The 15,329-nt window shown below is 40.1% G+C and overlaps 2 protein-coding genes across 2 annotated transcripts in view; both read right to left on the bottom strand.

The window, feature by feature from the left end:
* LOC127605718 (uncharacterized) overlaps positions 1-15,329 on the bottom strand; it is a 64,794-nt gene that overhangs the window by 33,128 nt on the left and 16,337 nt on the right. The window lies entirely within an intron of this gene.
* On the bottom strand, positions 2,408-11,470 carry LOC127605663 (fibronectin type III domain-containing protein 7-like). The gene is made up of 10 exons (XM_052073416.1): positions 10,679-11,470; positions 9,262-9,522; positions 8,498-8,761; positions 8,096-8,350; positions 7,771-8,028; positions 5,347-5,601; positions 5,006-5,260; positions 4,071-4,331; positions 3,920-3,949; positions 2,408-3,763 (listed from the first exon to the last, which is right to left on the bottom strand). The coding sequence occupies exons 1-10, from the start codon at positions 10,707-10,709 to the stop codon at positions 3,729-3,731; spliced, it is 1,905 nt and encodes a 634-aa protein (XP_051929376.1). The 5' UTR covers positions 10,710-11,470; the 3' UTR covers positions 2,408-3,728.

Raw genomic sequence — 15,329 nt, forward strand, 5'->3', positions numbered from 1 at the left:
GAACTCAACATTTAAGCACTATGTACCAGTGTATTGTTCCTTTGCGTTTAATTCTTACTGGTAAAACATCCTTTGGCAGCAATGACCGCAACCAAATATTTCCTGTAGTTGCAGAGATTTTGTACCATTGCTCTTGACAAAACTGCTTCATTTAAGCCATATTTAAGATAGTTCTGGTGCTAATCACTCTCTTGAGGTCATGCCACAGCATCTCAGTCAGTTGAATTTCAGCAGTCTGACTAGGCCATTCCAGATGGCATAATTTATTCTGTTGAAGCAATGCAATTGTTGATTTAATTCTGTCCTTTGGTTCATTATCCTGCAGCATCACTGATTTCCTATAAATTTCAATGAAGTAGGCAGATGGCCTTTAGTTCTCTCAAGAAAATGTCTTAATACACTAGGGAATTGATTTTTCATTTCATTTTCCTCATTGATAGCAATTCATCCAAGCCCTGAGTTAGCAAAGCAGTCCGAAACCATGATGTCCTATACTCATATACTGAGAAAACGGGTGTCCAAAACTCGGTCCTCCAGGGCCTCGGTCCTCCAGGGCCACTGTCCTGCCTGTTTTCCAGCTCTCCCAGGAGCAATACACATAATTCAAATAATCAGGATCGTTCTAATGCTTCTTCGGAGCTGGTTGATGAGCTGATCATCTGAATCAGGTGTGTTGCAGATGAGAGAGTTGGAAACCAGGCAGGACAGTGGCCCTCCAGGCTTGGAGCTCGACATGCCTGCTGTAGAACATTGTGAGCTCCTTCGAAACAACTCCATTTTTGATAAATCTGTCCATAAAATAGTTTGATTTTTGTCTGTGGAGCATCCAGGCTCCCTTTTACAAATTTTAAACCTACAGAAATATTTTTCTGGACATCAATGGCTTCCACTTCGTTGTTTTCCAATGACATCCATTCTTGTTTAATGTTTTACTTATCATAGATTTGTCAGTAGAAATTTTAGCTTGTGCCAGAAATTTCTGTATAAGTATTGAGTTGACCAGGGTTCAGGAGAGTTAGCAACAGGAGACAGGAACAGGCACTTGCAAATCACCACCCTCCTCAACCTATTTAGTGAGATATGAAATGAGCGAGTTTGCTTGCTGATCCATTTTGGATCTGGCACGTGTATTTTGAACAGGAAGTATGCAAATCCAGCAATTGTGACAATGAGATTATTGCCAATAGTGAATTCAAAAATTGAACAATTATAAAGAAAAGACGAGAGAAAATAAGAGATCTTTTATCGGGTATTGTTTATGTTTTACTCTTCATGATGCAAGTGAGGCACAAGTCCCTGCAGGGAAACTTTAACCAACACTGACCAATCTTTCTCCCATTGGTTGGACTGTGGGTGTGCTGAATCCTGACTTCCATTAGCTCTTGGAGTTATTTGCTTTGAGGTTCTTTACTTTTTCCGCCCAGCTCTATGGACATACTGCACCCCCCCCCCCAACCCCCCAATTAAAAAAAAAAATACATAGCCTACAGTATATAATTGTTTTAGTCTTAGCAGTGTATGTCAGTTGTTGATGTGACTTAGATGAAAATCAGATTACAATTGTTGAGGAATTTAGCCTTACTATGAATACTATTGGTACCCGTCTCTCACCTGAACATCTGTTTAAACCCACTCTTAAAACAAAGGATGTATTGTGAAGTGTGTATCTTCTTCTCCCTTGAGTGAAAAACAGACCCTCGTGTGTTCTTTTGCATCCCCCGCCTCAGGAAACTCCCTGGTGGCGGTCGCCTTCCCGTGAGGAGGAACTCTTATCTCAAAATGTATGCACAGTAGGAGAGCTCTGGACTTTTCAGTCATGTACTTCTCATGCCAAGATCGAATTGCAATAACCTTCCTTTGGCTCTAATTTTTACATAATGGGCATTACGGCCCACCTCTCATTAACATATTATCCCCGTATAAACGTGAGTCTGTATTTTTACTTTGCTTCCTGAAGCAATCTGAAACTCTCAGAAGCCTGAATCGATTCATAATGTGTTGTGATTTACTGCAGAAAAGATGCTGTGGTGTTGGGTCTTTATTCCACCTTACAGAAAAAGAATAGAACTTGTGTCCCAGGAGGGCCATGAGGAAAATGGACAGATCCCCTCCATACAATCCATGACCATTTTCTCCAAAAATCCAGGAAATTGAAATATCTCTCTGTCTGTCTTTCTATCTACAGTATTTGTATTTCTGTCGAATATATAGAATAATTAAGACAAACCGAGAGAAACACAAATGTTGATTGCCATAATTTTGACCTATGTAGAGTATTAAGTTTGACAAAAAAAGTGTTTTTCCTTTTTTTAAATAAACAAACAATATACAAAATAATGGGGAATTGTTTTATAGACATAAATGTGCACTGAGTGTGCAAAACCCAAATGACACATTTTGAAGACTCTGGAGGCTTCCTACCTGTAAGATTTCCTATAAAAATGGCTCTGAATGGATAGAATGCCAAATTCAATTTTTTTCAATTTCAAATGTATAAAATCACGAGGGCGGTGTAGAAGAACAGCACAGTTGTTACAGTAAGTGGTTATCATTGACGTGTCAACCATGGGTACCGTGAGGTGGAGAAAAGTCATGATGATTTTAAGAGATGGGCTCACTGAAAGGGGGCCTAGAAAATACTATATACTGTATATTTTCAATATGTGGCGAAAGTGTGGAAGTGGTGGCACACAGAGGGATATTTTTGTTCACAGGGCCCCAAATGAGTGGTGGTGCACCTGGCTGGCCTCACGTCAAGTGTTGTTGATTTGAATGTCAGCTCGGCCTGGAAAATGAAGGGTTGAATGGGAGGTTTCGAATGGCAAGCTTTTTGGCGCATGTGCATCGCCGTCAATTATACAGATAGAGTCAAAATACTTCTGAAGCTTCTCCGATCCGTTGCAACAAGATTCATTTCAATTATGATGTAATGCAATTCACTACAAGAATGATGTACTGTATTACAGTTGATTCACTTGAGCCAATCAATACTGTGAAAAAAATCTTGAAAAATCAAAATTTGCCAAAAACTTCTGGAGATGTAACGTGACTACCCTGACATTCATTTTTACGCTCACAATAATACATTTGGCTGAGCCCTGCGAGAGCCTTGAGGAGACTTGGCTGCAGTGGAGATGAGATAATATCAATTACACGAGAGAAAAGTGTTATTTTCCAATTGGAATGACTTTTAAGGAAGACATCTCAAAATATAAACTGTTAGTGACAATTTTCCAAATGAGGCCATCACATTTCAGGCAGTCAGGGCTTAATGCATATTATATCTCTGCAAGCTACTGTAAGAGCAGGTCAACTGTAGCCACTTGTGCTTATCAAAATTAAGTCCTCGATTGGGCATGAGTGTTGGGTGCTTGGTTGTATTACGATTCCATAATCTAATGTTTTTCAGATACACAATCATCATGAAAGTATCAAAAAGACCAACACCGAAAATTAAACATGGACAAACGATAAGATGCCTAAACAATTGGTGGATATTATGTGTCCAAACGAGGAGGGAAGATGCTGATTGCTGATGATGATGAGGATGATGATGATGATGAGGAGGAGTTACGGTGAGATAGTTACTGACATGACACCAGGCCGTGGCTACAAAATAGATGCAATTACACAACACCATTTTAAATGTCAAATCTGTGCCAGTTGTTTGTGTTAATGCTACAAATATCGTACAAATTAATTTGCAATATATATTTAGAGTACTTACCTTACTGATCCACACTTCTTTTGCCTCTGTAAATCACTGCAAGAAAGTAGATTTATTGATTTGGATTTTTTTTTTAATGCAATCATATCTCATCATTTTTGAAGACAAATAAAATAGCCAAACCAAGATGAATGTATTATATGATTAGTGGAAGACTTTACAATTCCGGATGTAGTTATAAAACACACTAACCTGTACCAACATCACTTCCTGTGCAAGTGACTGCAAGAGAGAAAATAATATAAAATCAGCCAAAAATGTTTAATCTCTTTTAATCACAAAGCTCTAAATTTAAGGTAACGATAACTTTGACAAGAGTTTAGACAGTGTCATGCCCACATACCTGAATAAACCCTTTCAGCACAAAATGAGACTTTGCTGTCCTCTGGTGTCAATGGAGCTACCACTATATGATAAACGTCTCCACATTGGACGTTTGCAATATCGCAGCTGCTCTCTCCCGCAGATGTAGTACAGTTGTAGGAGTTGTCGCTGCCCATGATTTCGGCTATGTAACGGTGGTTGCTACCAGTGGTGCGCCAGTGCAGCCGCAAAGAGTTTCCAGCCATCTTGTACACCCTGACGCCTGATGGACAACATGCACCTGCCAGACAGAGACAATGAGGCAGTGACCAGCATATTGTGACTCTGATATTTAACGGAAAGAAAAAAAAAATCATCTAAGAAATAAATTTGTTATACTGTATATGTGTAGCGGTAAGTAAAAAGAGGAATGAATGATGTCAGAAACATCTTTTTGACGTGAAGATGGTCATTTCAGTCTTGATTGTTAACTGTGTCTTTCTGAAAACAAATTTAAAAAAGAAGGCTTAGCTCACACTCGGTCACGAAGCCAAAATTGTTGGTAAATAGCTACACTGCCTATGTATAAATAAAGGTTGCTAATTAACATACACGCCATGCAATGCTATGAAACTTGGGTTTCTGAAAGTGTCTTTTGAAGTTACCAGATGGTGTTATTGTCAACAGCACAAAATAGGCTGTTCAGGCAGTAATGTACTATATTAGGCACCCTGTACCCTGGATTCCTCCATAATCATGTTTGCTGGGCTAACGGAGAACTCTAAATATGATTTTGGGTGTGAATATAAGTGTGAATGGTTGTCTGACTCTGTGTCAGTCCTGTGACCAACCTATGGCTAATACAACTGTACCTTGGGGGTTTCTTTTTCGCCCAAAGTCAGATGGTACGGTCTACATCATACCTTTGAATCTGCATTTCAGGTGAAAGAACTGTCTAGAAATGGAATAACTCACTGGATGAGAAGCCCTGATATGTGCAGTTGACACTGCGTCCGCTGTGGCTGAAAGCCTCCATGGTGACTGTGTAGTTTGTGCCACAAGTGATGCATCCCATGAGGCAGTGGAAGTCCTGAGTGTGGCAGCTTGCATGACCACGCGGTGATGTCAATGAGGTCAAAAATGTATAAGCACCTTTCGCGTGAGACCATGATACATTGGTCATTGCCTGAGTGACTTGGTGCACAGTGGGACTGGGGGGACAACAGGGTTCTGTGGGAGGAGAAAATGTGTACAGTGACCAACGACAAATCAGCATTGAGCAGCAATGATCCTGTCACAAAGCGTCAATTCTTTACCTGTTTCTAGTGTTTCAGAGTAACTGGATAAACTCTGTCCAGCAGCGCTTGTTGCTAGGACAGTGACCTCATAGATGGATCCGCAGGGCAGACCTGTGATGTCACAACTACTTCCACTCGAAGTGCAGGTACGCGTGCCATCTTCTCCCACTGCGCTCACACTGTAATTGGCAGCACGGTTGTTTGCTGTCCAGCTTACACTGACGCAGGAAGAGTTTTTTGGATCAAGCTGGATATACGTGGGCATGCAGGGGGCTGACCAGGAAAAAGTAAAATGTAAATATTTCGAGTGATAACCAACACGGGTAACCATTGTTATTTGAGATTTCACCCTATGATGCCAAATGTATCCTCGAATGCACAGAACCGGCCCGCGACATCATTTTATGAGGCCCGGAAAAGGCACATCAGGGGTGTCGACAACAGTTGTTTTGAGCAAAATGTCTTCAGTTTTAACACTGAGATTTAGATGGGATTTGTTACCACCCACCCCTTTCAAATAAATTTCAGAATATCTTAACACATAATCTACCGGTGTCTGATTTCAAAACTAGTTGCCCATCCATTTGTTGTGATGACACGGGCGCTAATATATTTAGATGGGTTCACAGGTATAACAGCCCTCCGAGGGAAACCGTAACTCCAATGTGGCCTGTGACAAAAATGAGTTTGACACTCCTCTCATCGTAAGTCAAGAATCATGTTACAATGGTTTAAATTTGTTTTTAATTTACACTACACACTGTTACACTGTTAAGTACAGTTCAATAGTGTTTAGCTCTGGAGTCCAATACATTTGCATTTAATATTTTAAAACTGTTTGTTTTCAACCATTTCAGTACACTTTTTTAACGTCATTTTTGTGCATTGCTTTTCAATCGAATCATTCTTTAAGTAAATATTTTCCTCTGTCATTAAATGCATTGTTCCAGTTCAAACAATGTATGATTTTAGAGTTGGATACAACAAACATTTAAAACAAATTTTAAGAATAAAGCCACTGCCTCCTTTTTATGACCACTTAGGCCGAATCAGTTAATGCATTATATGGTGGTACTTGTAGTACAAAGCACTTTTCGATGTGTTACTTCGTGTAAAACGTTGGAGAACCACAACACTATGCGCATGCAGGAGTCAATACACCATGGCATTATGGGGGGGAAATATGCCAAATGGAAATTATGTACTTCAAAAAACAAAACAAAATTAAGATTAAGATATCCTTTATTTGTCCCACACTGGGGAAATTTACAGTCTACAGCCGCAAGATTGTGGGTAGAAAGAAGAAAGAAGAAAAAAAACTAACACGTTAACGTTCAATTAAGTGCAATATAAATACAAAATGGGTAAGTCGCAGTGCTATTTACAATTGTTTTTCACATCAAATCAAATGACTAATAAACAATGTTCATTGACTTAATTTTCGAATGTATTGAAACAATGTTGGTCAAACGCTAAAAATAAATATGCAAGTCAATACCGAGTGGCATTGTGGGGGGTGTTGAGCATTTAGTCTGATGTAAATTTTAACGTATTTGCAAAAAATAATGTTTGCGTTCAGTTTGCCAGTGATGTGAGAAAAGATGGCCTTGATAATTTGCCAACATGGCAATCGATACAGCAATGCAAGTAATGCACAGTCCACTTTGTGGACTTTAAGAAAGCAGCAGATCTTTGCCCGAACAAGGAAAGAAACAGTGAAATGTTCCTGTTCCAGTTCCAATGACCAATTTCTCAATGCTGCGTCAAAGTAGCACTGATACAGAATAATACCATTTATCTTATACATCATGAGAATTTTTTTTGTGTTTGTTTGTTTGATTATAAAAATGTGTTTGATACATTTGTGTTTTATTTCACTTTTGTGTTGTTTGCAAAAGAGAATAGTTGATCATTGGAACCAACTTTCTCAAAAGATGTATTGTATTCTAAATGTGACACATATTGAACAATGTACTTTTGATTTATTTTCTTCCCCTTTTGTGTTTGTTTTATTTGATTCAGAAGGACCAATAAGTGCTACATTTTAGGGAACATCAAATAATTGAACTAGGAATGTATTGTCATAGATAGCCAAAGTTTATCCCCCTGGGCTGGATTTTTTAAAAAGCTTTATCTCTACTTTATGAAAGATGAGGTAACCTGCAGTCTCATCCAGCCTTCAGTACTTACATTGCTGTGTTCTACACACACAAAATTTTAATTGGTGAATGGATACACAACTATAGTAAAAGTAAATTTTTGGATCCAGATTTTAGAGGAAGAGTTCCTGAAACTAAGAACCATTCAAAATATAACCATTTGTTTTCAGGAAATGGGTAATAGTACATGAACTTTAAGTATTGTACCAATTTTCATTGGTGATTGAGTCATATTCTTCTTCATTCTTTGATTCATATTAGTGCATGTGGGTGTATGGTTTACCTGTGTCTTTGGTGTGAGGTTTGCATCCAAGATTACAGCCACTCATGTCATTGCAGGGTGTTACAACCACACTGTAGGCACTGTCACAGCTCAGGTCGGAGAGGGCGCACACTGGTGCAGTGTCATTGCACAGGATGACTTCTGAAATATCCGCTGCTCGAGTCTCATACAGATCTGCTCCACGAGATGCCGCCCATGTGATCTCCAGAGTTTCTGTGCTCACCAGGGAGACAGATACATCCTCTGGACAACAGGGCACTGACAAAAACATGGTAGACATAAGTTAAGACACAGGTATATTAGGTCCAAATAAAAACATACTTACATGTGGTATGGTTGACATGAGGTCCTTGAGGACTGGAGCCGGCATAGTTGTAGGCAAACACATACATCTGGAACATGTAGCCACATTGGCAGTGGAAGGTGCAGTTGTTGCCGGTAGTGTTGCACGTCTCTTCACTACCGTCACCTGTCTTGATGTAGCCCATGTAGCTATCCGCAAGGGGCTCCATATCCCAGGACAGAGTGCAGTTTCCTTCCACTGACACCACCAAAGCTAAAGATGTTGGTGGGCAAGGGACTGAGAGGGACAGAAAATAACAATCATACATAGTTTAAGAAAACTGGAACAATATTGAACTTTTTGTGTTAATATCTAAAGTATTTGTGGATCTTAGCAAGAAGGGTGAAGAAATGGTCCTGTGGGGATCAAAGTTGTCATACTCACAGGTGATGAACTCAACAGGACTTGAAGGGTAGCCGTGCCCTGCTTCATTGGAGGGGACAATCTGGATAGTGTGCACCTCTCCACAGCCCACTGGTGAGAGGATGCAGGAGCCGGATGTGGCGTTACAACTGAGGCTCTGATCACTCATCACATAGTATTCTATGTTGCCATAAACCTGCTGATTTAATTCCCATGAGACAGACAGTACAGACTGGTCGCCAATCATCACCACAGAGACTTCAACGGAAGTCGGCGTCGGAGGTCCTGTTCATACACAAGGACAAGACACAGGGACGCATCCCATAATAAACCAGTTACACTGTATGTGTAAAACTGTCCCTGGCACTTCAATTGCCAATGAATACATAGGTTACTGAAGGAGAAACTTGTCGTAGTTCATTTTTTCTGTCATGAACTGAAATAATCAATTTACAACAATTCACTGTAAAGATGTTCTCCAATGTATTCAAATCGTATCAGTTTAGAATCTTGTGCAAGCCATATCACTGTTACAAGACTCTTTCAGCCAGCCATTTCTAGCTCTGGTCTTCAAGCTCCACCACCATGCCTGTTTTCCATCTCTCTGTGCTGCACCAGAGCTTTGCATCAGCAAGCTTTGAAGAAGCTTGATAATGAGCCTGAGCATTTGAATCAGGTATGTTGCAGCAGGGAGAAATGGAGAACAGCCAGGACAACAGCCCTTGAGGACAGCGTTTGGACTTCATTGCTTTAAGCAAATATAAAATGTGGAAGTGCTTGCTTACGTGTTGTCTGGTTGATGTACAAGCTTCCCTCTCCCTTTCGCTCTTCAGCATCCCAGCCATACCCCATGATCATGTAGAGTGAGCCAGCTTCCAGTCCAGAGAGTGTCACATTAGTGCTGCTGGTGTTGTGTTTCATGGCTGTGTTGGAGAAAACCTCGTACAGGGCCACAGTGTACTGGACAGCACCATCAATCGGGTCCCAGGATATAAAAATGCTGTCATTACTGGAAGAAGAAGTGGAGGGCTGAAGAGGGGGCAAAACTGTGGAGGATAAGAAATCTTGATGAGATTTTTGGTTTGAACATTCCAGTCGAGGGTCGTGGGTGTGCTGAAGCCTATCCCAGCTGTGTTTCAGCAGTAGGGGAGGCACACGCTAAACTGGTTGGAAGCCAAACGCAGTGACTATAACATGAATATTTTCAATTCAAAATGTATCTTCTGGGCAGGATATATACTGCATTGTTCATTAGAAGGGTGGTCAATTCAAAAATCTTCTTAACAACATTCTCATTAACATTGTGTATGTGGAACATAAGTTAAGCAGCAAAATCCAGCTGTTTTGAGATCTCGCAGGAGGCAGCCACTTTACCTATTGAACATTCAACTGAACATTACATGATAGTTACTCCATTTATCCATTTTCTAATCCGTTTGTCCTCACGAGGATCGGGGGCATGCTGGAGCCTATCCGAGCCATTTTCGGGCAGTAAGCGGGGGACACCCTGAACCGGTTGCCAGCCAATTGCAGGGCACACATAACAAAAAAAACTATTCACACTCACAGTAACAACTATCGACAATTTAGAGTGTTCCATCAAGCTAACATGCATGTTTTTGGAATGTGGGAGGAAAACGGAGTACCCAAAGATTACCCACGCACAGTGGCGGGCCGTGCATTTCAACCTTAGGCCTTCAGTGACGTCACATACATTAACACAATACAGTATCGGCTCGTCAAGCAGCCCTTAATTTCAGGAGCTTTTAAAACCATCGAGTATGCATTCACAATTAAGAGCAGGAAACTAAATTTATATTGTCAAAAATAAAAAGATGATTTAAAAATACTAAATAAAATGCCACCCAAATTACGCTGTGTGATCTTAAACAAGTCTGTCCAATAAATTGCGCAATGTTGCGGTTTCATATAAGACACCAACCAAACAATAACAAAACAAACTATTCTTTGAAAATAAAGTAAACAGATCATTTGTATTTTGAGATTCGGCTACACAACAGCAAATAACTGACGGTGTTGGACAGCTGAGATTGAACGAACTTATTGCACAAAGGTTATTGCAGGTGAACAGATTTATTTGAAACATTTTTGTATCTTTGTCATTTTATTTCGTTACCATTAATTTAATGCTAACAAAATAAAATGACAAGAAGAAATGTGAAATAAAATTCATTTACTCACCAATGTAGTGCCTGTTCACTGAGCTGCACATCTACGCGAGTGTCTCCAAACGTTTTTAAACGCACCGTAGTTTGTAAGTGCCCAGCCGTGCTCTGTTTCCTTGCTGCCTTGGTAAAACAACTTAAATGGGTAAATCCAGTGTGGCTCCAAACACCAAATTGGTCCGTTGCAAGCAATCGGCATTCCCAGCAGTACAATTTGGAGCGTTTCTCAGAGGCTGTGCGCCACGGGTACCGTTCATAATTGTTCGTCTGAAAATGACAGACAAGCCCTTTTCCTTGCTGGGACAGACTAGCTAGCGCAGGAGTTCGGCGACCTTTTCTCACAATATCCAGCTTTTTGTGGAAGGTTCGTTTTGAAAATTGTGTGGAAAGTAGTTCTGCAACCAGATCAACGTCTTCTTCTTCGGCCATTTTAGATTAAAGTGCAGTGATAGCTCCCTCTAGCAGGCGCTAATCCAATCACCAAACGCGCACGTCCGGTCTCGACGTAAGGCATTCTAGCTGGCCCTGGTGCGCACACTCGTGATCTGATTGGCTATTGCAACCTGACTGTGCCCGTTCATTTAGAGCGCACAGGGGCCTGCTCTGTTTCATCTGAAGGCTCCGAGCAAGTTTAATTTACCTGGCAACACAAGCTAGCTGAAATATGATTGGTTAAAATCTCTACCATAATAAAAAAGTTATTTATCGAGTGGCTTTCACTGTTATTTAAAATAACATTGAAAGCCACTCGACTAAGTGGAAATAATATGACGTAAAGAATACAGAGAATAATTTTGTTTACATATTTATGAAAATAAAATGACATGAATTAAATTTATGTTATTGTATGAATGTTTAGGCTATCAGAGAAGGCCTTGGTGGCCATGAGGATCTGCCACTGCCCACGCAGGTATGTGTCTCCATAGAGAAAGGCCTGATTCAAACACTCCTCTGCGCTGTGACGTGGATGTGCTAACCAGTCGCTCACCGTGGTGCCCACTAAAAAGAAAATATTATTATGCTTTTTGGGGTTGATTTCTTCTTTAAATGTGTCATTAAATGTCTCCAGTCTCATCGGTATAATTGCTGTGGAGTTAATGGGCTCTTATTTTTGTATACAGGTCCTGTTCACTCGCCATAAAAATGGCTGCAATTTCATTTTCCTGCCCGGTAAAGTCTAGTTTACCATGTTTGGGACAGCATTGTGCCTCATTGAGCATACTGGCGGATGGAGCTCTCACACCCTCGACCTGCCAATTTTGTCACAGAAAGCAAATATGGACACGTCTTCATTTTCGTGCTGGGGCATGAATCGTTTATCTGGTTGTGAATTTGGTAGACCATGCTGCACGTTGCGAGACACAAGGGGAGAGAGGGGGCTTTCTATTACAGTCCTTTGGCACACCTGCCAATTTGGTGAGAAAACAAGACTCAATTTTAGACTAAAACCATGTCTAACTTGTGGCGAAGGTGATGAAATGCAATGTTGGTACATTTGATTGAGGTGCAGGTAGATTCGCTGTTGTTTCATATGACAATAACGACAATCTCTCTGAATCATTGTATCAATTAATTGGATGAATTCCTGTCATTATCATTTATATTGGGGGCAGTTCAAGTGGATGCATAGTGATGAGGACAAGGGCTCTGAGAATACTCAAACTGTGTGAAAATGGCAGACAAATCACAGGTATTAAAATGTTCAACTTGATGTACAGTAGGAATGGCCATTGCCCCCCTAGCCAACATGTAGCTCTGTCCTTAGCTGTATAAGGTTGTCAACAGTTCATATTGACAAATCCTTTTCAAAAACTTTTGGGTGCGTAAGGCCATTTTTCAATTCCATATATTTATTATTTTATTTTTCTGTGCTTCTGGCAAATTTGAAGTACAGTATATTGGTTGAGAGATGCGATTGGCTGGCAACCAGTTCAGGGTGTACCCCGCCTACTACCCAAAGACAGCTGGGAATGGCTCCAGCACACCCTGCGACGCTCGTGAGGATAAGCTGATCAGAAAATGGATGGATAGATATTGGTTGAGAGACAGACACGTTTTTGGGCTAACAGTGTGCCAGGTGCCCGTTATGTCACTCTGACCCGCCATAATGTCTCATATTTTCCATCACTTCTGAAGAAATGATGGAAAATCACATCACATCAATTTTTTAACTACAGATACCTCCTGACTGTGGTGTATTTGTTCCATATTATGATTTATAAGAACCATGGAGTGTTTGTTCATTCTCAACTCTCATTTAAAGTATTACACTTCCTTTAAGTGTTTTGGTTTTCACCCTTGGACTCCTCATTTACAGTTTTCGGTTTCAGCCAAGAGCTTTAATTTCAGTGCATCCCTAGTGAAAACACGAGTTGGTGTTTCAGCTCATGGATTAGATGTGGCCCCTTGGGTAAGGGTGGAGGTGAATGGCAATGGATATGTGCTGAATATGAGATCAACTCTTTGTGTTTCACATCGAGGTCTCAGGTAAACTCACCACCAATAAAGGACAATCCCGGAAGGCTGCTGTCATATTTCTCGTATGATGAAAACCTAGAGTTGCTCAAACATTGTTGATGTATCAGGTGAGTGTGATTGTGTGCTACAATAGAGCAGATCCAATGACCTCTACTGAGAATGGGGTGTGAAGTGACTTTCTTAAAAACATATAATAAACATATTGTATGTGTTATTTGCCTTGATAAAGGTGACTAGACATGAAAGTAGAAAACTGTACCTGTCTTTCCAGTTACAGAAGGAGAGGGCTGGTTGCGACCTCCGCTATTCACCGCCATGATGCTCAACGTATACGCAGTGTACGGTGTGAGAGAACTGATCTCAGCTGGGGAGGAATAAATTGTATCCTCTCTATAAAATCCATCATAACTCTGGATCCGTACAATGTAATGAGTTGCTCCTGTGACCATGTTGAATTCGACTATCAATGTTTGGCTGTCCTTTGGCTTGACTTTCTGGATGGGATCCATCACTTCAGGAGCTGAAATAGTAGAAATCGTTTTGATCAGGTACATTTAGGGAGGGGAAACAAATGCAAATATGTCATAATACACTTGTCATCATCTTAGAAATGTACCAACCTCATCAGATTTTAAAATTACAGTAAAAAAGTATGAGATCAAATCATACATTCTCAATTTTGGGAAATTTTACATGTCATATTACTGATCTGTTTTACCACATAAATGTCACTGTACCGTCCAAAACGTACTCTATGTGTTAACCTCACCTGTTAATGACTGAACAGTTATAACGTCCAGTGGGACTTGGTTAATATCCAAAGGTTGAACCGTGAAGACATATAAATTGTTGGGGGACAGAGAGTTGACAGTGCCCATCACTGTGTTTTCACCAAATTGGGTGAAAGCAATGACATCTTGCGAGCCTTCTCGGGACACTGTGATCAGGTAGGAGGTGGCCCCAGGATACCCGTTCCATTGGAGAGTTGCGCTCCTGGATGTTTGCGTGAACACCGATGCTATGAACACTGAATGAGGAGGTGAAACAAGTTTGTCACACACAACAAGATATTTTTCAATTATAAAACACTTTTATTTTGGTGATTGTATTGTGAGATATGAGTGGTGATGTCCTGTCATGGATTACATCAATGTCAATAGAAAAATAAAAACGAAAAAAATACAATACCTGTTTGAGCTGAAGCCTGTAAATTCCAGTGAAAAGAAATTATTCATAAACTCACTTTCAACAGTTCATGTTTACATCTGTAAGTACACAACTTTGTATTTTTTGTTTTTTGTCCTTTTCATCAAACATATTTAGTAAATGAACAGAACATTTCTTACCTGTGTGTATATACACACCAAGACAAAAGCAACCAAACCCTTCAATGTACCCATTCTTCACAACTCACTTTTCTGTTGTAAATTTCTCAGCTCTGTTTCAATTTAAAACTCGGTCTCCCTCTGAACTGTTTCACCCTTCTTAAAAACTAATCTGGTATACGTGTTGGTTGTAATACATATACCATGTCACACCTTTTCAGCCTGCATATCCAATCATTGCAAAGCAAACAAATGACAACGAAATTGGACCTTACCTGGCTTGAGGCTATGAAATAATAATACGATACATCCTGATTTATATAGCGCTTTCACAACAGCTGCAGCTGTAACAAAGCGCTTTACAAAACAGTTAACATAAAGTTAATAATAAACAACATATCACAATAATAATGATTAATTACAAGCCACTATCAATAATAATAATAATAAATTACCAAGCTAATTTACAAATAGAATAACAATAATAATAACTGTAATAATAGTAATAATAATAAAAACTATGGCTTTCCTGTGTGGAGGTTGCATAGTCTGCCCATGCCTGTGTGGGGTTTCTCCGGATACTGCGGTTTTCTTTCACATCTCAAAAACATCTATGGCCGGTTATTGGAACACAAAATTGTCCCATGGTGTGATTGTAAGCAAATGGTTGTTTGTCTATGTGTGACCTGCGATTGGCTGGCAACCAGTTCACGGTGTACCATGCCTACTGCTCAAAGACAGCCAAGATTGGCTCCAGCACATCCACAACTCTCGTGAGGATAAGCGATTCAGATAATGGATGGGTCGATAATAATAATTATAATAATAATATATCTCATGCAACTGGTTCAGGGTTTCCTGCCT

This window comes from Hippocampus zosterae, chromosome 8 (assembly GCF_025434085.1).
Source record: "Hippocampus zosterae strain Florida chromosome 8, ASM2543408v3, whole genome shotgun sequence".
NCBI classification, from domain to species: domain Eukaryota; kingdom Metazoa; phylum Chordata; class Actinopteri; order Syngnathiformes; family Syngnathidae; genus Hippocampus; species Hippocampus zosterae.

Bases quoted from the DNA above. Each gene is read 5' to 3' on its own strand.
- LOC127605663 (XM_052073416.1), bottom strand. From the start codon at position 10,709: ATGTGCAGCTCAGTGAACAGGCACTACATTG. The intron at 9,523-10,678 runs GTGAGTAAATGA...TATCCTCCACAG, and splicing joins AGTGAACAGGCACTACATTG to TTTTGCCCCCTCTTCAGCCC. The intron at 8,029-8,095 runs GTAAGTATGTTT...TGTTTTTGTCAG, and splicing joins TCATGTCAACCATACCACAT to TGCCCTGTTGTCCAGAGGAT.